At 35.3% G+C, this 18,719-nt stretch overlaps 1 protein-coding gene across 3 annotated transcripts in view; it reads right to left on the reverse strand.

The window, feature by feature from the left end:
• The window catches only part of ABCB7 (ATP binding cassette subfamily B member 7), a 164,544-nt gene that overhangs the window by 78,705 nt on the left and 67,120 nt on the right, over window positions 1–18,719 (reverse strand). For all 3 annotated transcript variants that reach the window (XM_041741120.1, XM_041741121.1, XM_041741119.1), the window contains exons 2-3: window positions 3,591–3,668; window positions 1,550–1,636 (exon numbers count right to left, since the gene is read on the reverse strand). In XM_041741120.1, coding sequence (XP_041597054.1) covers window positions 1,550–1,636; window positions 3,591–3,668 — 165 coding nt within the window. The remainder of the gene's footprint in view (window positions 1–1,549; window positions 1,637–3,590; window positions 3,669–18,719) is intronic.

Raw genomic sequence — 18,719 nt, forward strand, 5'->3', positions numbered from 1 at the left:
AAAGAAGCATTTTTAAAAAGTTTAAATGCAGGAGTATAGTATCAAAGTTCTTTAAAATCTGAAGATTCTATTATAAAACAAATAATTTATCTATTTTAAGAACAAGAGATTCCAAATACTAAAACTGTCACTCTTTTTTCATGATCCCTTTTACTACAGGGATTGAGTAAACAGATGACTTAAATACCTTCTAAGCAGCATTATTAATTTTTATTAGTAGTGTTAAAAACATGCAAGTGGTGCAGCCCATTGTGGAAAACAATGTGGAGGTTCCTCAAAAAGTTAAAAATAGGACTACTTTATGATCTGGCAATCTCACAACTGGGTATATACACAAAGAATACAAGACCAATTAAAAGGGATATATGCACCCCTATGTTTATAGCAGCATTATTTACAATAGCCAAGATATGGAAGCAGCCCATGTGCCCATCAATTGATGAACAGATAAAGAAGATGTGGTATATACACACAATGGAACATTAATCAGCCGTAAAAATGAAATCTTGCCATTTGCAAAGACATGAGTGGAGCTACAGAGTACAATCCTAAGTGAAATAAATCAGTTAGTGAAAGACAAATATTCAAATGATTTCACTCATATATGGAATTTAAGAAACAAAACAAACAAGCAAAGGGAAAAAAATAAGAAAGAGACAAAACAAGAAAAAGACTCTTAATTACAGATAACAAACTGATGGTTACCAGAGGGTGGAGATTTAGAAATGTGTTAAATAGGTGACAGGGATTAAGGAGTGCACTTGTCATGATGAGCACCAGGTGATGCATGGAAGCGTTGAATCACTATAGTGTACACCTGAAACTAATATAATACTATTGTACATATGAAACTAATATAATACTGTGTTAACCAACTGGAATTAAAATTTTTTAAAAGAATATGGAAAAGTAAATAAATGTATTAGGTAAATGGAGGATTTATCAGGCAGCTATGGAACATTTTAGGATCTTTATAAACTATATACATAGAAGGGGAAATGCTAAACTCAAAAAACACACAAATTGCTTGCAAGTGCTAACTCTAATTTACCTATTTATTTGTGAGGCTGGATTATATAACAACCTCAACCAATGCTATTTTAAATAAAGAACTCAATGTTTAGGTTGATAACCTTTTTCTTTTTTAGAAATCATGACATATTTTGTTTTCAGCCCAAGAAAAATCTCATCCATATACCCATGGTCAATTAATAAGGTTTTTCATTAGAAAACTTGTAGTTGTGTGCCTGGGTGGCTCAGTGGTTGAGCATCTGCCTCTGGCTCAGGTCGTGATCCCAGGGTCCTGGGATCAAGAACTGCATCGGGCTCCCTGCGGGGAGCCTACTTCTTCTGCCTATGTCTCTGCCTCTGTGTGTCTCACATGAATAAATATATAAAATCTTAAAAAAAATAGAAAACCTGTAGTTATATGAGTCAATCAAAATATTTTGGAAGACAGTAATCTTGAATATGCATGCATACATGTGTGTGTATTCTATGCAATACAATCATGTGTAAGAATTTCCAGTTATTTGTTATTCGCTCTTACCCCTTCTTTTGGGTCTGTGTGGAGTCCTCCTCCTGCATGACCATGCCAACATGTCCTCTTTTCTGGTAGTGGCCGGCCCTGAAGAGCCTAGTGGAAGATGATACCAAGTTGACCATCAGTTATTACAGGATTTCGGATCTTTAAAACTCTGACTTAGCTTAATCTAGTGAATATACCTCATACAAATTCATAAGCATAGCTTTCAGTTTAGCATAACAAAGCAAAACAACTTCACAATTAGCTTACAGAGACACTTATACAAAGAATATTGAAATATAATACTCATACATAAATTACTTTCTCTAAATAGCTTTTGAAATTAATGTTTAAAAACTTACATTACACTTCTATTTGACTTTATACAAGCTTTCTTACTGTCATTTGCTACTATAGTACTATATAATTTTACTAGATCATTGGCAAGGAAAGTATATCATGCAGTTAACTCATATCCTATCTGCATTCCACAGGTATACATTTTTGCTTTATACTTTAATATAGTTCATTTTACATAACTGATTCTTTTCCTTATTCTTGCTCATATAGATGTATGTATATATATATAGATTATCAATGCATTTAATACTTCCTATCATATACTATAGTAAAATGGATGCATATTTTGTCTTTCTTGCTATACGGTAAATTTCTTGAAATTAAAGACACTCTCTTTCATCTTTGTATCTCCCATGGCCTATACCACAGTGTCTTGCACATGGGCAAGATAGATTTCAATGCTTAATGGATTACTTTATAAAATAGACCTATCTATAAATCTCCCAACTAGCCTTAAAAATACAGAAACATCTTTCTACTTTTTTAAAAGGTTTTAAGATTGTTAGGTTAGAGAAATATAAAAGTTATACTTGAGAAAATATAATGGTCATTTGAGAAAATATAATAGTTAAGAAAGACAGTAAAGCTTAGGTTCAAAATCTAAACTTCTTAATATTTAAAGTTTTTCCTCAATTAAATCATACTTAATGAAATAAATACATATAATGTTTCTTCAGTAGCTATAATAATCAATAATTACTGAATTAATGAAGGGCAAGATCTTTACAGACACAAATGTGTATCAATGCCAAATTATAATAGTATAAGCTTTGGGCCAAGCTATGAAAATGGAATCACAAAAAGCAAAAGTGCCTTCTTATTCATACTAGTTGAGAAAAAAAAATAATTGTCATAAATGGGTTATTGATTCTTGGATCAACAATCTTAAAGCAGTTTTAAAGGGAAAACATGAAATATAAATTTTAGTGCTACAGTGTTTTTTGTGAGATTTTTTTTTTTCTCCATTGAAAAGATTAAGCAACAAATTATTTCAAGGGGTCTGATGAATACCAAAAGATATTGAGGTATTTGACAAAGCAAAAGATTGAAATGTAATTCACTTTTACAGCATCTGCATAAATTAGAACAAACCATTGTACCTTATAGTGGCAAATAATCATTAATCAAAAGAAATAATAAAGGAAGTACTCAAGGCTAGGCTGTATTCTAATTTTCTAACCTTTTCTATCGTGGAGAATTGCCTGTATAATTTTAGAGCACTGAGAAATTGTAAAATTGTCTTCCACTTATATTAACAATGTAAAATAACCCATATCAACAAGTAAAGTAACCATCAGGCTCCAAAAAGCTTAGAGTCCCTTCATACTCTGACAACTGAATATCTTCTAAGGTAAAGGAACTTCACTCACTTGAAAAGCTTATACCATTCCCTGTATTAGATATAAATTACAGGGAAAAATATAAGTGTCAACAAGCTGCCATTACATTTAAAAAAGCATTCTGAAAATGGTACTTTAGCTGGCACTGGTCTCAAGTGATTCAGAGTTCTTTAGGAGTAGAAAAATAATCAAGGTATCTACTACTATTTCCAGTAGCCAGAACGTAATTTCTTATTCATCTTTCAGTATTTAGAAAAGTATTTTGAAAAAATGAGAAACACAAAATATGTAGTATAAATTTGAAAATGTTCAAAGGGCTTGCATACTTTTCTGAGTTATATATAGAAGTATCTGCTTAATCTTACCTTGGTAACATCTAATATCTGTCTAGAGTTGCCTTTTCCCAGTCTCTGCCATGCAGTATATCTTAACGATTCTGGGATCTGAAAAAGAGAAAAGAATGAGGAAAAATTTTCAGAGTAAATAATATTAAAAGTTTGTTCTATTCTCCGATATATACGTTAGGAACCTCTAGTATAAAATGTCATTGAAAGCTACTAATTCGAATCTTCTTGACCTTCTGACTAGTTGATCTCTGATATAAGCAGTGTTGATGTTCTCAACCATTACTATTACAGTATTACCACCAATTTCTTCATGTCACTTAGTAATTACTTTGTATATTTACATGCTTCTATGTTGGCTACATATATAATTGTTATATTCTCAATCTGGATCTTTCCCTTTTATCATTAAATACTATTCTACATTGTATCTTCTTACACTCTTTGTTTTAAAGTGTCTTTTGTCACATATAAGTACCACTATCCCAGCTTTCCCTTCATTTCATTTGCATGATAAATGTTTTTCAATACATTCACTATCAATGGACATGTGTCTTTTTTTTTTTTTTTTTTTGGACATGTGTCTTTAAGTCTGAATGGAGTCTCCGGAGGAGGAGGAAGATACCAGAAGAGTAGGGGTCCTCAACTCCTCTGGTCCCACGAACTTACCTAGATAACTTTCAAATCATCCCGCACACCTACGAATTTGACCTGATATTTAAAGAGAGAACACTGGAATGCTACAGAGAAAAAAGTTTTCGATTCAAACAAGGGTGCATTTTACTTAGGTTGTGGATGATATTTTTGATTCAGCCCACTAATACACTCACTCTGCACTGAACAAAATGACTAGAAGGAAGAATTCACCACAAAAGAAACAACAAGAAACAGTACTCTCTGCCACAGACTTACAGAATATGGAATTCACTTCGATGTCAGAAAGCCAAATCAGAAGCACAATTATAAAGCTATTGGTGACTCAAGAAAACATCAGACTTTGTAACTGCAGAATTGAAATCTAACCAGGCCGAAATTAAAAATCAATTAAATGAGATGCAATCAAAACTGGATGTCCCAACCCCTAGGGTTAATGAGGTGGAAGAAAGAGTGAGTGCCATAGAAGACAAGTTGATGGTAAGGAAGGAAGCAGAGGAAAAAAGAGAAAAACAATTAAGAAACAATGAGGAAAGGCTTAGGGAAACAAATGATAGCCTGAGAAGGAAGAATCCACATAGAACTGGGATTCCAGAAGAAGCCGAGAGAGAGAGAGAGAGAGAGAGAGAGAGAGAGAAGGCCACAAAGTATATTTGAACAAATCATAGCTGAGAACTTCCCTAATTTGGGGAGGGAAAAAGCCATTCAGAAACAAGAAATATACCAGTCCACTCGAAAAATTAGTAAAAACCATACAACACCCCAACATTTAATAATGAAACTTGCAAATTCCAAAGATAATGAGAAAATCCTTAAAGCTGTGAGAGACAAGAGATTCTTAAATTCTATGGGGAGAAATATCAGATTAACACCAGACCTCAACACAGAGACCTGGCAGACCAGAAAGGTCTGGCATGATATATTCAAGGTACTAAATGAGAATAACTTCATGAAGCCAAGAATACAGTATCCAGCAATGCTGTCATTCAGAAGAGATGGAGAGATAAAGAGCTTCCAAGATAGGCAGAAACTGAAAGAATCTGTAACCACCAAACCAGCTCTGCAAGAAATATTAACAGGTACTCCAAAACAAAGAGGAAGCCCAAAGAAATAATCCACAATGACAGAGACTGAATAGGTATTACGATGACACTAAACTCATATCGTTCAATAGTCTGAACGTAAATGGACTAAATGACACCGTCGAAAGACAAAAGGTATCGGACTGGATAAAAAAGCAATCCCCATCTATTTGCTGTTTACAAGACACTCATTTTAAACATAAGGACACCTCCAACCTAAAAATGAAGGGGTGGAGAAGCATTTACCATTCAAATGGTCCTCAAAAGAAAGCTGGGGTAGCAATCCTCGTATCAGATAAATTAAAGTTTATCCCATAGACTGCAGTAACAGATGAAGAAAGACACTATATCATACTTAAAGGGTCTATCCAGCAAGCAGACCAAACAATCATGAATATTTATGCCTCTAGTGTGGCAGCTGCCACATATATCAATCAATAACCAAAGTAAAGACATACTTAGATGATAATACACTAATAGTAGGAAACTTCAACACAGCACTTTCTGAAAATGACAGATACTCTAAGCACAACATCACCAAAGAAACAAAGGCCTTAAATGATACACTGGACAAGATGGATTTCACAGATATTTACAGACCGTTCCTTCCAAACGCAGTTGAATACAAATTCTTCTAAAGTATACATGGAACTTTCTCCAGAATAGACCACATACTGGGTCAAAAATCAGGTCTCAACTGATACCAAATGATTGGGATTGTCCCCTGCATAATTGCAGATGACAATGCTTTGAAGCTAGAACTCAATCACAAGAAGAAATTTGGAAGAAACTCAAACAAATGGAGGTTCAAGAGCATCCTACTAAAAGATGAATGGGTCAACCAGGAAATTAGAAAACAATTTAAAAGATTCATGGAAACTGATGAAAAGCAAGATAAACCGTTCAAAAATCTTTGGGATACAGAAATGCAGTCCTAAGAGGGAAAAGCATCGCAATACAAACATCTCTCAAAAAATTGGGAGAAAATTCAAATAAACAAGCTAACCTCACACCAAAGGAATTGGAGAAAGAACAGCAACTAAAACCTACACGAGGCATAAGGGAGATAACACAGATATAAGTAGAACTCGATGAAAGAGCAGAAGAACTGTAGAACAAATCAACAAAACCAGGAGTTGGTGTTTTGAAAGAATTAATAAAATAGGTAAACTCCCAACCAGCCTTGTTTTAAAAAAAGAGAGAGAGAGAGAGAGAGAGAGAGAGAGAGAAGACTCATATTAATAAAATCATGAAATAAAGAGGAGAGGTCACAACCAATACCAAGGAAATACAAACTATTTTAATAACGTATTATGAGCAGATATACATTAACAAATTAGGCAATCTGGAAAAAATGGATGCATTTCTGGAAAACCACAAATTACCAAAACTGAAACAGGAAGAAATAGAACACCTGAACAGGCCAATAACCAGGGAGGAAATTGCAGCAGTCAAGAAAAACCTCCCAAAACTCAAAAGTCCAGGGCCAGATGGCTTCTCAGAAGAATTCTATTAAATGTTCAAAGAAGAAATAAAACCTATTCTATTAAAGCTGTTCTGCAAGATAAAAAGGGACAGAATACTTCCAAAGTCCTATTATGAAGCCAGCATCACCTTGATTCCAAAACCAGATAAAATCCCCACCAAAAAGGAGAATCATAAACCAATATCCCTGATGAACACCAATGCAAAAATCCTCAACAAGATACTAGCCAATAGGATTCAACAGTACATTAGGAATATCATTCACCACAACCAAATGGGATTTATCCCTGGATGCAAGGCTGGTTCAACACTCATAAAACAATCAATGTGATAGAACACATCAACAAGGGAAAAAACAAGAACCATATGATCCTGTCACTACATGCAGAGAAAGCATTTGACAAAATACAACATCCATTCCTGATCAAAACTCTTCAGAGTGCAGGGATACAGGGAACATTCCTCAGCATCTTAACAGTCATCTACAAAAAGCCCACATCAAATATCATTCTCAGTGCGGACAAACTGAGAGTCTTTCTCCTAAGATCAGGAACATGACAGGGATGTCCACTCTCACCACTGCTATTCAACGTATCACTAGAAGTCCGAGCCTCAGCAATCAGACAACCACAAGAAACCAAATCCATTGAAATTGGCAAAGAAGTCAAACTCTCCCTCTTTGTAGATGACTTGATACTATATACAGAAAACCCAGAAATCTCCACAAGATTCCTAGAACTCATACAGCAATTTGGCAGTGTGGCAGGATACAAAATCAATGCCCAGAAGTCAGTGGCATTTCTATACACTAACAATAATATTGAAGAAAGAGAAATTAAGGAGTCAATCCCATTTACAATGGCACCCAAAACCGTAAGATACCAAGGAATAAACCTAACCAAAGAGGTAAAGGATCTATACCCTAAAAACTACAGAACACTTCTGAAAGAAATTGAGAAGACACAAAGAGATGGAAAAATATTCCATGCTCATGGATTGGAAGAATTAATATTGTGAAAATGTCTATGCTACCTAGGGCAGTTTACATGCTCAATGCAATCCCTATAAAAATACCTTGCACTTTTTTCAGAGTTGGAACAAATAATCTTAAGATTTTTATAGAATCAGAAAAGACCCCAAATAGCCAGGGGACTATTGCAAAAGAAAACCAATGCCGGAAAAAAAAAAAAAAAAAGAGAGAAAAAAAGAAAACCAATGCCGGGGGCATCACAAGGCTGGAATTCAAGTTGTGCTACAAAGCTGTGATCATCAAGACAGTGTGGTACTGGCACAGAAACAGACACATAGATCAATGGAACAGAATAGAGAACCCATAAATGGGCCCTCACCTCTACGGTCAAATAATATTCGACAAAGCAGGAAAGAATATCCACGGGAAAAAGGACAGTCTCTTCAATAAATGGTGCTGGGAAAATTGCACAGCCACGTGCAGAGGAATGAAACTGGACCATTCTCTTACACCATCCACAAAGATAAACTCAAAATGGATGAAAGATCTACATGTGAGACAAGAATCCATCAAAATCCTCGAGGAGAACACAGGCAACACCCTTTTTGAACTTGGCCAGAGTAACTTCTTGCAAGATACATTAAGGCAAAGGAAACAAAAGCGAAAATGAACTATTGGGACTTAATCAGGATAAAAAACTTCTGCACAGCAAAAGCAACTGTCAACAAAACTAAAAGAGAATCTACAGAATGGGAGAAGATATTTGCAAATGACATATCTGATAAAGGGCTAGTCCAAGATCTATAAAGAAGTTATCAAACTCAACACTCAAGAAACAATCCACTCATGAAATGGGCAGAAGATATGAATAGACATTTCTCCTAAGAAGACATAAACATGCCCAACAAGCACATGGGAAAATGCTCCAAATCACTTGCCCTCAGGGAAATACAAATCAAAACCATAATGAGATACCAGTGAGAATGGTGAAAATTAACAAGACAGGAAACAAATGTTGGAGAGGATGTGGAGAAAGGGGAACCCTCTTGCACTGTTGGTGGGAATGTAAAGTGGTACAGCCACTCTGGAAAACAGTGTGGAGGTTCCTCAAAGTTAAAAATAGAGTGACCCTACGACCCAGCAATTGCACTGCTACTACTAATCTACTGGAGATTTACCTCAAAGATACAGATGCAGTGATAAACCAAGATAACTGCACCCCAACGTTTATAGCAGCAATGTCCACAATAGCCAAACTGTGGACGGAGCCTTAGTGTCCTTCAGCAGATGAATGGATAAAGAAGATGTGGTATATATATGAATCGAACATTAGCCATCAGAAGAGACAAATACCCACTATTTGCTTCAATGTGGACGAACTGTAGGGTATTATGTTGAGTGAAATAAGTCAATCAGAGAACAATCATCATATGGTTTCACTCATACACGGAATATAAGAAATAGCGAAAGGGATTGTAAGGGAAAGCAGGGGAACTGAGCAGGAAAAATTATAGAGGGAGACAAACCATGAGAGACTCCTATCTCTGGTAAACAACCAAAGGGTTGCAGAAGGGGTGGTAGGTAGGGTTATGGGGTAACTGGGTGACAGGCACTGAGGAGGGCACTTGATGGGATGAGCACTGTGTTATTCCATATGTTCGCAAAAAGAACTTCAATTAAAAAGGTTTTATTTGCTTATTTGAGACAGAGAAAGCATAGATAGGAGGGTGAGAGGGAGGAGAAGCAGGAAAAAAACAAAAAACCAAACAAATGGAAAAAGTCTGAATGGAATCTCTTACAGGATGCATACAGATGGGTCTTGCAATTTTGTCAATTAAGTCACCCTATATCTTTAAAATTGAGCATTCAGTTCATTTATATTTAAATAAATTGTTGACAGGTATGTACCTAATTGCCATTTTGTTACTTGTTCTACAGTTGTTTTGCAGTTCTTTCTTTTCTCGCTCTCTTCCCTTGTGGTTTGATAGCTTTCTTTAGCGTTATTCTTTGATTCCTTTCTCTTTATTTTTTGTGTATGTACACAGGTTTGGGATTTGTGGTTACCATTAGGTTCATAAATAACATCTAAAATGTAGCAGTCTATATTCGGTTAGTAGCTGTTAATACCAAACACATTCTAAAAGCATTAAATTTTTTTACTACTGCCATGTTTTATGTATATGATGTCATACTTTCCATCCTTTTATTTTATGAATACCTTGACTGATGTTTGAATATATAACTGTCTTTAATGTTTTTGTATTTAGCCTCCATACTGGTTTTATATTTTATTTTTTTTAAGATTTTATTTATTTATTCACGAGAGAGAGAGAGAGAGAGAGAGAGAGAGAGAGAGAGAGAGGCAGAGACACAAGCAGAGGGAGATGCAGGCTCCATGCAGGGAGCCTGACATGGGACTCGATCCTGGGTCTCCAGGCCAGGCCCTGGGCTGAAGGTGGCACTAAACCACTGAGCACCCGGGTTGCCCATCCATACTGGTTTTATAAGTTATTAATCTACCACTTTTATTTTATTTATCTGTGAAATTTTTTCCTTTCATAATTTTCTTACTCCTGATTATGGCTTTTTCTTTCCACTCAGAGTTCTTTTTAATATTTCTTGAAGGCCAGTTTAAAGGTTATGAACTCCTTTAACTTTTGTTTATCTGGGAATCACTTTATCGCTCCTATTCTGAATAATAACCTTGCCAGGCAGAGTATTCTTGGTTGCATATTTTTCCTTTCAGTGCTTTAAATGCCACTTCCTTTTTAACTGCAATGTTTCTGATGAAAAATCAACTGATAGCCTTATGGAGTTTCCCACATAATATACATAATTCCACCCCAAAATAGCAAAATACACATTCTTTTCCAATGTACCTGCTGCCCTTCCAGGACAGATCACATGTGAGGTCACAAAACAAGACTTAATAAATTCTAAAAGACTGAAGTCATATCATGCATGTTTTCTGAACACAATGGTATAAAACGAATCAGTAGCAAGAATAATTTGAAAAGAACACAAACACATGGAGGCTAAATAACATGCTACCAAACAATGAATGGGTCAACCAAGAAATCAAAGAGAAAATTTTAAAAATACACGGAGATAAAGGAAAATGAAAACACAACAGTATAAAATCTCTGCGATGCAGAAAAGCTGTACTAAGAGGAAAGGTTCTAGCAACAAAAGCCTATTTCAAGAAACAAGAAAAATCTAAAATAACCTAACTGTACACCTAAAGGAGCTACAAAAAGAACATGCAAATACCAAAGCAAGTAAAAGAAAATTTTAAAAATTCATCAGAAATAAAAGAAAAAGAGACTGACAAAACAATAGAACAGATCAATGAAGCCATGAGCTGGTTCTTTGAAAAGATAAACAAAACTGATAAATTCTAGCCCAGACTCATCAAGAAAAAAGAGAGATGACTCAAATAAATAAAATCAGAACCGAAGGAGAAATAAATGACACCACAGAAATACAAAGGATTATAAATTAACAGTATGAAAACTTATATGCCAATAACTTGGCAAACTGTGAGAAATGGATAAATTCCTAAAAACATATAACTTTTCAACACTGAATCAAAAAGAGAAAATTTGAACAGATCCATTATACACAAGGAAATTTTATCAGTAATCAAAAAACTCCCAATAAACAAAAGCCTGGAACCAGACAGCTCCACAGGTGAATTCTATCAAACATTTAAAGCAGAGTTAATACCTATTCTTCTCAAGCTATTCATAAAAATAGAAGAGAAAGCAAAGTTTCCAAATTCATTCTAAGAGGCCAACATTGCTGATACCAAAACTAGACAAAGACAAACACAAAAATTAAAACTACAAGCCAATATCCTTGATGACCATAGATGTATAAACCCTTTACAAAATATTAGCAAAGCAAATCCAACAATACATTTAAAAAAATCATTCACCATGACCATGTGGAATTCATTCCAGGGAATGCAAGGGTGGTTCAATATTCACAAATCAATCAACAAGATACATAACACTAACGAGAAAAAATGAAAAGAATATGATCATTTCAATAGATGTAGAAAAAGCATTTGACAAAGGACTACATCCATTAGTGATAAAAACTCTCAATAGTAAGTTTAAAGAGAACATACCTCAACATGATAAAGGACATATGTGAAAAATATAGAGGTAACATCAAACTCGAAGGTGAAAAGTCCTGTTCTAAGATCAGGAACAAGACAAAGGGTGTCCACTTTTACTCAGCATAGTACTAGAAGTCCTAGCCATAGCAATAAGACAACAAAAAGAATATAAATAAAGCATCCATATTGGTAAAGAAGTAAAACATTCACTATTTGCAGATGACAAGATATTATATATAAAAACCCCAAAGCACCAAAAAATGACTAGAACTGATAAATTAAGATGCAGGATACAAAATTAATACACAGAAATCTCTTGCAATTCCATACACTAATAATGAAGTAGTAGAAAGCGAAATTAAGAAAACAATCCCGTGTACAACTACACCATAAAGAATAAGATACCTAGGAATAAACTTAGGAGATTTCTTTTATTGCCCATAAATACACATAAATCCAAAACCACAGGCAACGTTAGAGAGATGATTATGCTTCTATATATGCCTTAAAAGATAAAAAAATAAAAATTAAATGTGTGGCTCAGGTATAAAGTAAATTATATCACTTATTTAAAAGGTCAAATTGTATTTTCTTTTTTCCTTCTTTTAATCTAGGTTTGCCTTTTTTTTCCCCTGAAGTCCTCAAAGTCTTCAACCCCAATTCTTTCTAAATGGCTTTTATTCACTTTTAAAATACCCCCCCCCCTTTTACTAACTCCCTTTACTGTATTTTATTATGTTCTACCTCACATCTGTTCCCTGTTTAGTCTAAATCTAAATGCTAAATTTAAAGAGTGGTCCCAAGATCAGTTCTGCTAAATATGTCCATATAACTAGCAGATGGACTCCAGCGAAAGATTCCTTAGGCCAAGTTTTCATTGTAATAATGTTCAAAAAGTGGAGTTGAAAGGAGCCAGAATTAACAACCTCTCCATGGTAATACCAGAGACATCTGTAAAATGGACACACATCCTTCTGAAATGCACATTCAATTTAGTGAGGAAGAAATATGGTTCTCAGGTCAAATCTCCCCTAAATGGCAAATAATACTTAGGCTTTCCTTAAGCTATAAATACATGGTACAAATGGATTAATGTTTCAATATAAATGTTAATGTTGTACACTGCAAAACAGAAAAAAACCAAATCAAAAACTAACATCCATATACAAAAAAGGTAAACAAATTAACTCCATTGATTTCTAAAATGTAATGAACAGTAGTACATTCCTGTTTATGTATGTTTATGAACATATAATACATATCCTGAATTATAAATATTTCAAAAATACTAATGGCTATTTTCATATTGACTTGCCAAACCCAAGCTCCTACATGACTCTACATATCCTCAAACTACACAGCCATCCACTGTTATTGGTGCCTTTTGGGGGCTTAAAGCAATTGTTTCCCTCACTGACTTTCTCCATACTCATACCTTAAACAATCTTTACTCTCAAATTTCCTGTTTTCCATAAGTTCCCAGTTTAAGTAACCAGACATCGAGGAAAATCTTGTCTGTTTGCACATTTATATGCAATTTAATATTCTTTGCCTTTCAAACTTTGCCCAGTTATCTCAAGTAAATATCCACCTTTTTTCCTCTTTCAAAATGATGCCTATAAATGGCCAATATCTAACACATGAATGTTGGTAATACACTTAAATAGTAAAACTTTCCATTCTGAAGTGATGTTGGTCAAAATTAAAACAACTTACCATAAAATATAAACTCCTGAAAATATCTATAAATCCCTTCAGAATATCCAGCTATCTAAACTTCTTTAATCAAACCATTTTGTCCCATAAGCATCAGGATTCAAGGTGAATAATTTTAAATTGTTCATATTCAAATTGAACCTCTAGTACTAAAATAGCATTGTTAAAATTATAAACTATTTCTAGCATATAAAAGTCCAGAAACAAAATGAATACAGGTACAGTCAATATCCAGCTTAAGAAATAACAGATAAAAAGAAACCTCTTCAAAGTACTGAAAAAACAAAACCCTCAACCAAAGATACTCTAACCAGCAAGGTTAGCATTCAGAAAACAAGGATAGATAAACAATTTCCTAGACAAACAAAACTTAAAAGGAGTTCATCACCACTAAAACCAACCTTATATGAAATGTTAAGAGAAACTGAGAAGAAATAAAAGGCCATAATGAGAACTAATTTATAAAAGGAAAAGACTTCACAGGTACAGGCAAGCATAAAGTAAAAGTAGTAGATTAATCACTAATAAAACCAGCATGGAGGTTAAACTGCAAAAGCAGTAAAATCAATTAAATCTACAAAAATTAGTCAAGGGATTCACAAAATAAAAGAATGTAAAATAGAATACTATAAGCATAAGATGTGGGGGTTGGGAGTGAAAATTAAGTGCTTCAGGATGGTTTTAACAAGTGGTTAATATCCAAAACATATAAAGAACTTACACAACTCAACACCAAAACACAAATAACATGATTAAAAATGGGCAGAGGATCTGAAGAGACATTTTTTTCAAAGAGGACATAAATAGTCAATAGACACATGAAAAGATGCTCAACATCACTAATCATCAGGTAAATGCAAGTCAAAACCAGAATGAAATGCACATATCACAGACCTGTTCAGAATGGCTAGAATAAAAAGACAAATAGCAAGTGTTAGTGAGGATGTGGAGGAGAAGGAACCCTCATGCACTTTCAGTAGGAGTGCAAACTGGTGCAGGGACTATGGCAAACATTATGAAGGTTCCTCAAAAAATTGAAAATAGAATTACCATATAATTCAGAAATTCCACTACTTTGTATTTACCCAAAGGAAATGAAAACACTAACTGGAAAATATGTATGAACATCTCTATTTACTACATTATTTACAATAGCCAAGAAATGGAAGTAACACAAGTGTCCATTGATAGCTGAGTGGATAAAGAAACAAAACAAACTAACAAGCAAAGAAAGAACAAAATAAATGACTCTGAAAATCAAAGAACAGATTGGTGGTTGCCAGAGAAGAGGTGAGTAGGAGACATGGGTGAAATAGATAAATAAGTTTGTGACTGAGTGATGCAGAAAACTTTTGAATCATTATATTGTACATCAGAAACTAATATAACACTGTACTGTAAACATATGAAAGTTTTAAAAATGTGGTATATTCTTACAACAGGATATTACTCACTCATAAGAAGAATGAAATCTCACTACATGCACTAAATAGATGGACCTAGAGTATATGAGGTTAAGTGAAATATGTCAGAGAAAGACAAATATCATATGATTTTACTTATATGTAAAATCCAAAAAAACAAAAACAAAAACAAAGAAACAAAAAATAGACTCTTAGTTACAAAGAACAATCTGATGGTTGCCAAACGACAGGTGGGTCAATCAGCAAAATTGATATAGATTAAGAGGTACAATTCCAGTTATGTAATAAATAAGACATAGGAATAAATAGTACAGCATAATTAATAAAGTTGTAGTGAGGATAGCATAACAAATAGAGATGCTCAATCACTATGGTGAAACTATCTGAAACAAATATAACACTATGTTAACTATACCCAACAATTTTTAAAATTATTGTAATAATATTATACAGTGACAGATGGTGACTACAATTAGCATTGTAAGAAATGAATAATGGTATAGAATTGTCAAGTCATTATGTTGCACAACTGAAACTAACATTGTATGTTAATTATACCTCAATTAAAAAATATTCTTCACATAAAAATGTTCTAGGTTCTTAACAATATACTTACAAATACTTCTGAAATACAACACATTTATAAAGTATGGACTACCTCTACTTTTAAAACCCTAAATGAAGGATTTATATCACAAAAACTCTTTTACATATAAATGGAGTGGAGAAAGCAGTCCAAAATGGCAGCATAGGAAAATGCTGAATTCATCTCCTCCCACAGATACACCAAATCTATAGCTACATATGGTTCATTTCTCTGAAAACTAGGTTAACTTATCTCCACAAAAAAGAATAGAAGGATCACGCTGAGATGGGTAGGAAAGTCAGATACACATAAGGCAAAAAAAAAAAAAAAAATCAACCTCCCTCTCAGCAACACACAATAAGTAGGAATCTCTTTCTTGGAAACACCTTTCAGAGGAGATAGGTTTTGATGCCCTACTTTGGGTACACTAGCAGAAAGACAAGATCTGCAGAGAAGATACAAGATAACAGAACACCCCACTTATAAAACTAATGGGCTGGTGTCAGGATATCCCAAAGTGCTATGGAAAACTGAGATTCTCCTTTTAGAGAGCTAACCTGTGGTCTCACTAGTGCCCATGACACAACAAAGAAAACAGCTGCTTTAAGAGACTAGAATATCTGTGAGGGAGATACATCTACTGATCTGTGGGCATTGCCAATGGGGGTAGAGGACAGCTGAAACACTCACTGGACACAGATGTTGGTTCATACCGTTACTTCACTCTCCACATATACTGCTAGCACAGGCAGGTGAGCTCAGATGTGTCACTTACACTATTTGCTGGGATGGGAAGGAACAGTGGCCATGACACTTGCTGAGGCCAGGGAATGGGGAAGTTTTTGTGTCCCCTTGCTCCCTGGCTGGGGCAGGTATGAACAGTCACACAGAGTTCTCCCACTCTCTAGCTAAACTCTGTGAGCATGAGTGACTGAGACATTCTCCTGTCCCCTGGCTTGGGCTAGCAAGAGAAGGCAGTTGTGCATTCTCCAAATCACAGCCTAAAGGCTGCACACAGGGAAATACAGGACACTCTGTAGCTGCAGTACAGAAACCCATGAGCACCCAGAGTCAAGATCTTTCCCTGCTGCCTTTCTGAACTAGGCAAGTGGCATGTCCTGCCCTCTACACTGTCCAGCCACCTTGCTAAAAGAAAGTAAGTGGGCTCACGCAAACCACACGGAGGACACTGTTGACTGCCTAGTCCTGGTTCCAAGAGGGGTGACATTCTGAGATCCATGGGAATATAACAATTGAAAACAGTTCCTAGCAGGCCTCCACCCCCATGGCACCGTACAGATAGCAAACTAAATCATAACTACAGTCTTGCAAAAAAAATAAATAAATAAAGGCCAATTTACTTATTAGCCTGGAGCTCCTAGACTGAGGGACAAACTTTGGGGTTTCCATATACCCAAACGTTAAGAAGGAGCTATCAGGGAACATAAGCAAGAAGACAGCATCCTTATGCATCCTACCCTTCCCTTGCTACAGCTCAACAAGATACCAGAAAAGAGGTTATATATTTCTCTGGAGCCCTAATTTTTTAAAATGTCGCCCAGGGAACACCTCCAGATCTCCTGCAGGGATTATGATTGTGGCTCTACAGAACTCTATGTATTTGCATACTTCAAAAGCTACTGCCTAAAGGTCTGATTTCCAATCAGCCTGAAACTAGATGTTAAATTAGATTCCTCCCCTTAGATCACTGACAGATCTTGGCACACCATAAAGGGGACATACCAAAAATAAGCCAGCTAGCTTAGAACATCACAAAGGTTTAAAAGACAACCAAGACTTTGGGCAATGTTAAATGAGAAGACCATCACCTACACTACACCACTCCTTTAAGAATTACAAAGGTAGCTGTTTTACCTAAGAGATATATACAAAGAGTCAAGCAAAAAGAGGAAAAAAAGAAATATGTTCCAAATGAAAAAACAAGACAAAATCTCACAAAATGATCTCGATGATACAGAGATAAGTAATCCACCTGCTAAAGAATTCAAAATAACAATAAAGCATCATTAAAGATGTACCAGGGATCCCTGGGTGGCGCAGCGGTTTGGCGCCTGCCTTTGGCCCAGGGCGCGATCCTGGAGACCCGGGATCGAGTCCCACATCGGGCTCCCGGTGCATGGAGCCTGCTTCTCCCTCTGCCTGTGTCTCTGCCTCTCTCTCTCTCTGTGTGTGACTATCATACATAAATAAAAAAAAATTAAAAAATATTTAAAAAAAAAAAAAAAGATGTACCAAAATTGGGAGAAAAAATGAACACAGTGAGAACTTCAACAAAAATATAGAAAGCAAGGATGCATGGGTGGCTCAGTCAGTTAAGCGTCTGTCTTCAGCTCAGGTTATGATCCACGGGGCCTGAGATTAAATCCTGCATCACATTCCCTGTTCAGTGAGGAGTCTCCTTCTCCCTCTAGCCATCCCCCCTGTTTGTGCCCTCTCTCATATAAATAAATCTTAAAAAAAGATGGAAAGCATAAGAAAATACCAAACAGAAGTCACGAAACTGAAGATTTCAGTTTCATAATGGAACTGAAATAGAGTGTCAAAAGCAGACTGGATGAATCAGAACTATGGATCAGCAAGCTGGAAGATGATGTAAAGAAAATCAGCCAAACAGAGAAAAGAATAATAATTTTAAAAATTGAAGATAACATAAGGGACCTCTAGAACAACATCAAGTGGAATAACATTCACACTATACATGTTCCAGAAGAGAGAGAAAGAAAGAGGCAGAAATCTTATACGAAGAAATAATGGCTGTAAACTTTCCTCAATTGGAGAAGCAAACAGACATCCAGACCCAGGAAGCAAAGAGAGTTCCTAATAAAATGACCACACCAAGATACATAATAATTAATATGTCAAAAGTTAAAGATGAAGAATCTTAAAAGCAAGAAGAAAAAAACAAATTATTATTTACAAAAGAAACCCCATGGGATGCCTCGGTGGCTCAGTGGTTGAGCATCTGCCTTTGGCTCAGGGCATGATTCTGGGGTCCGGGATTGAGTCCCACATTGGGTTCCCTACAGGGAGCCGGTTCTGCCTCTACCTATGTATCTCTGCCTCTCATGAATAAATAAGTAAATCTTTTT

This window comes from Vulpes lagopus, chromosome X (assembly GCF_018345385.1).
Source record: "Vulpes lagopus strain Blue_001 chromosome X, ASM1834538v1, whole genome shotgun sequence".
Taxonomy (NCBI): Eukaryota; Metazoa; Chordata; class Mammalia; order Carnivora; family Canidae; genus Vulpes; species Vulpes lagopus.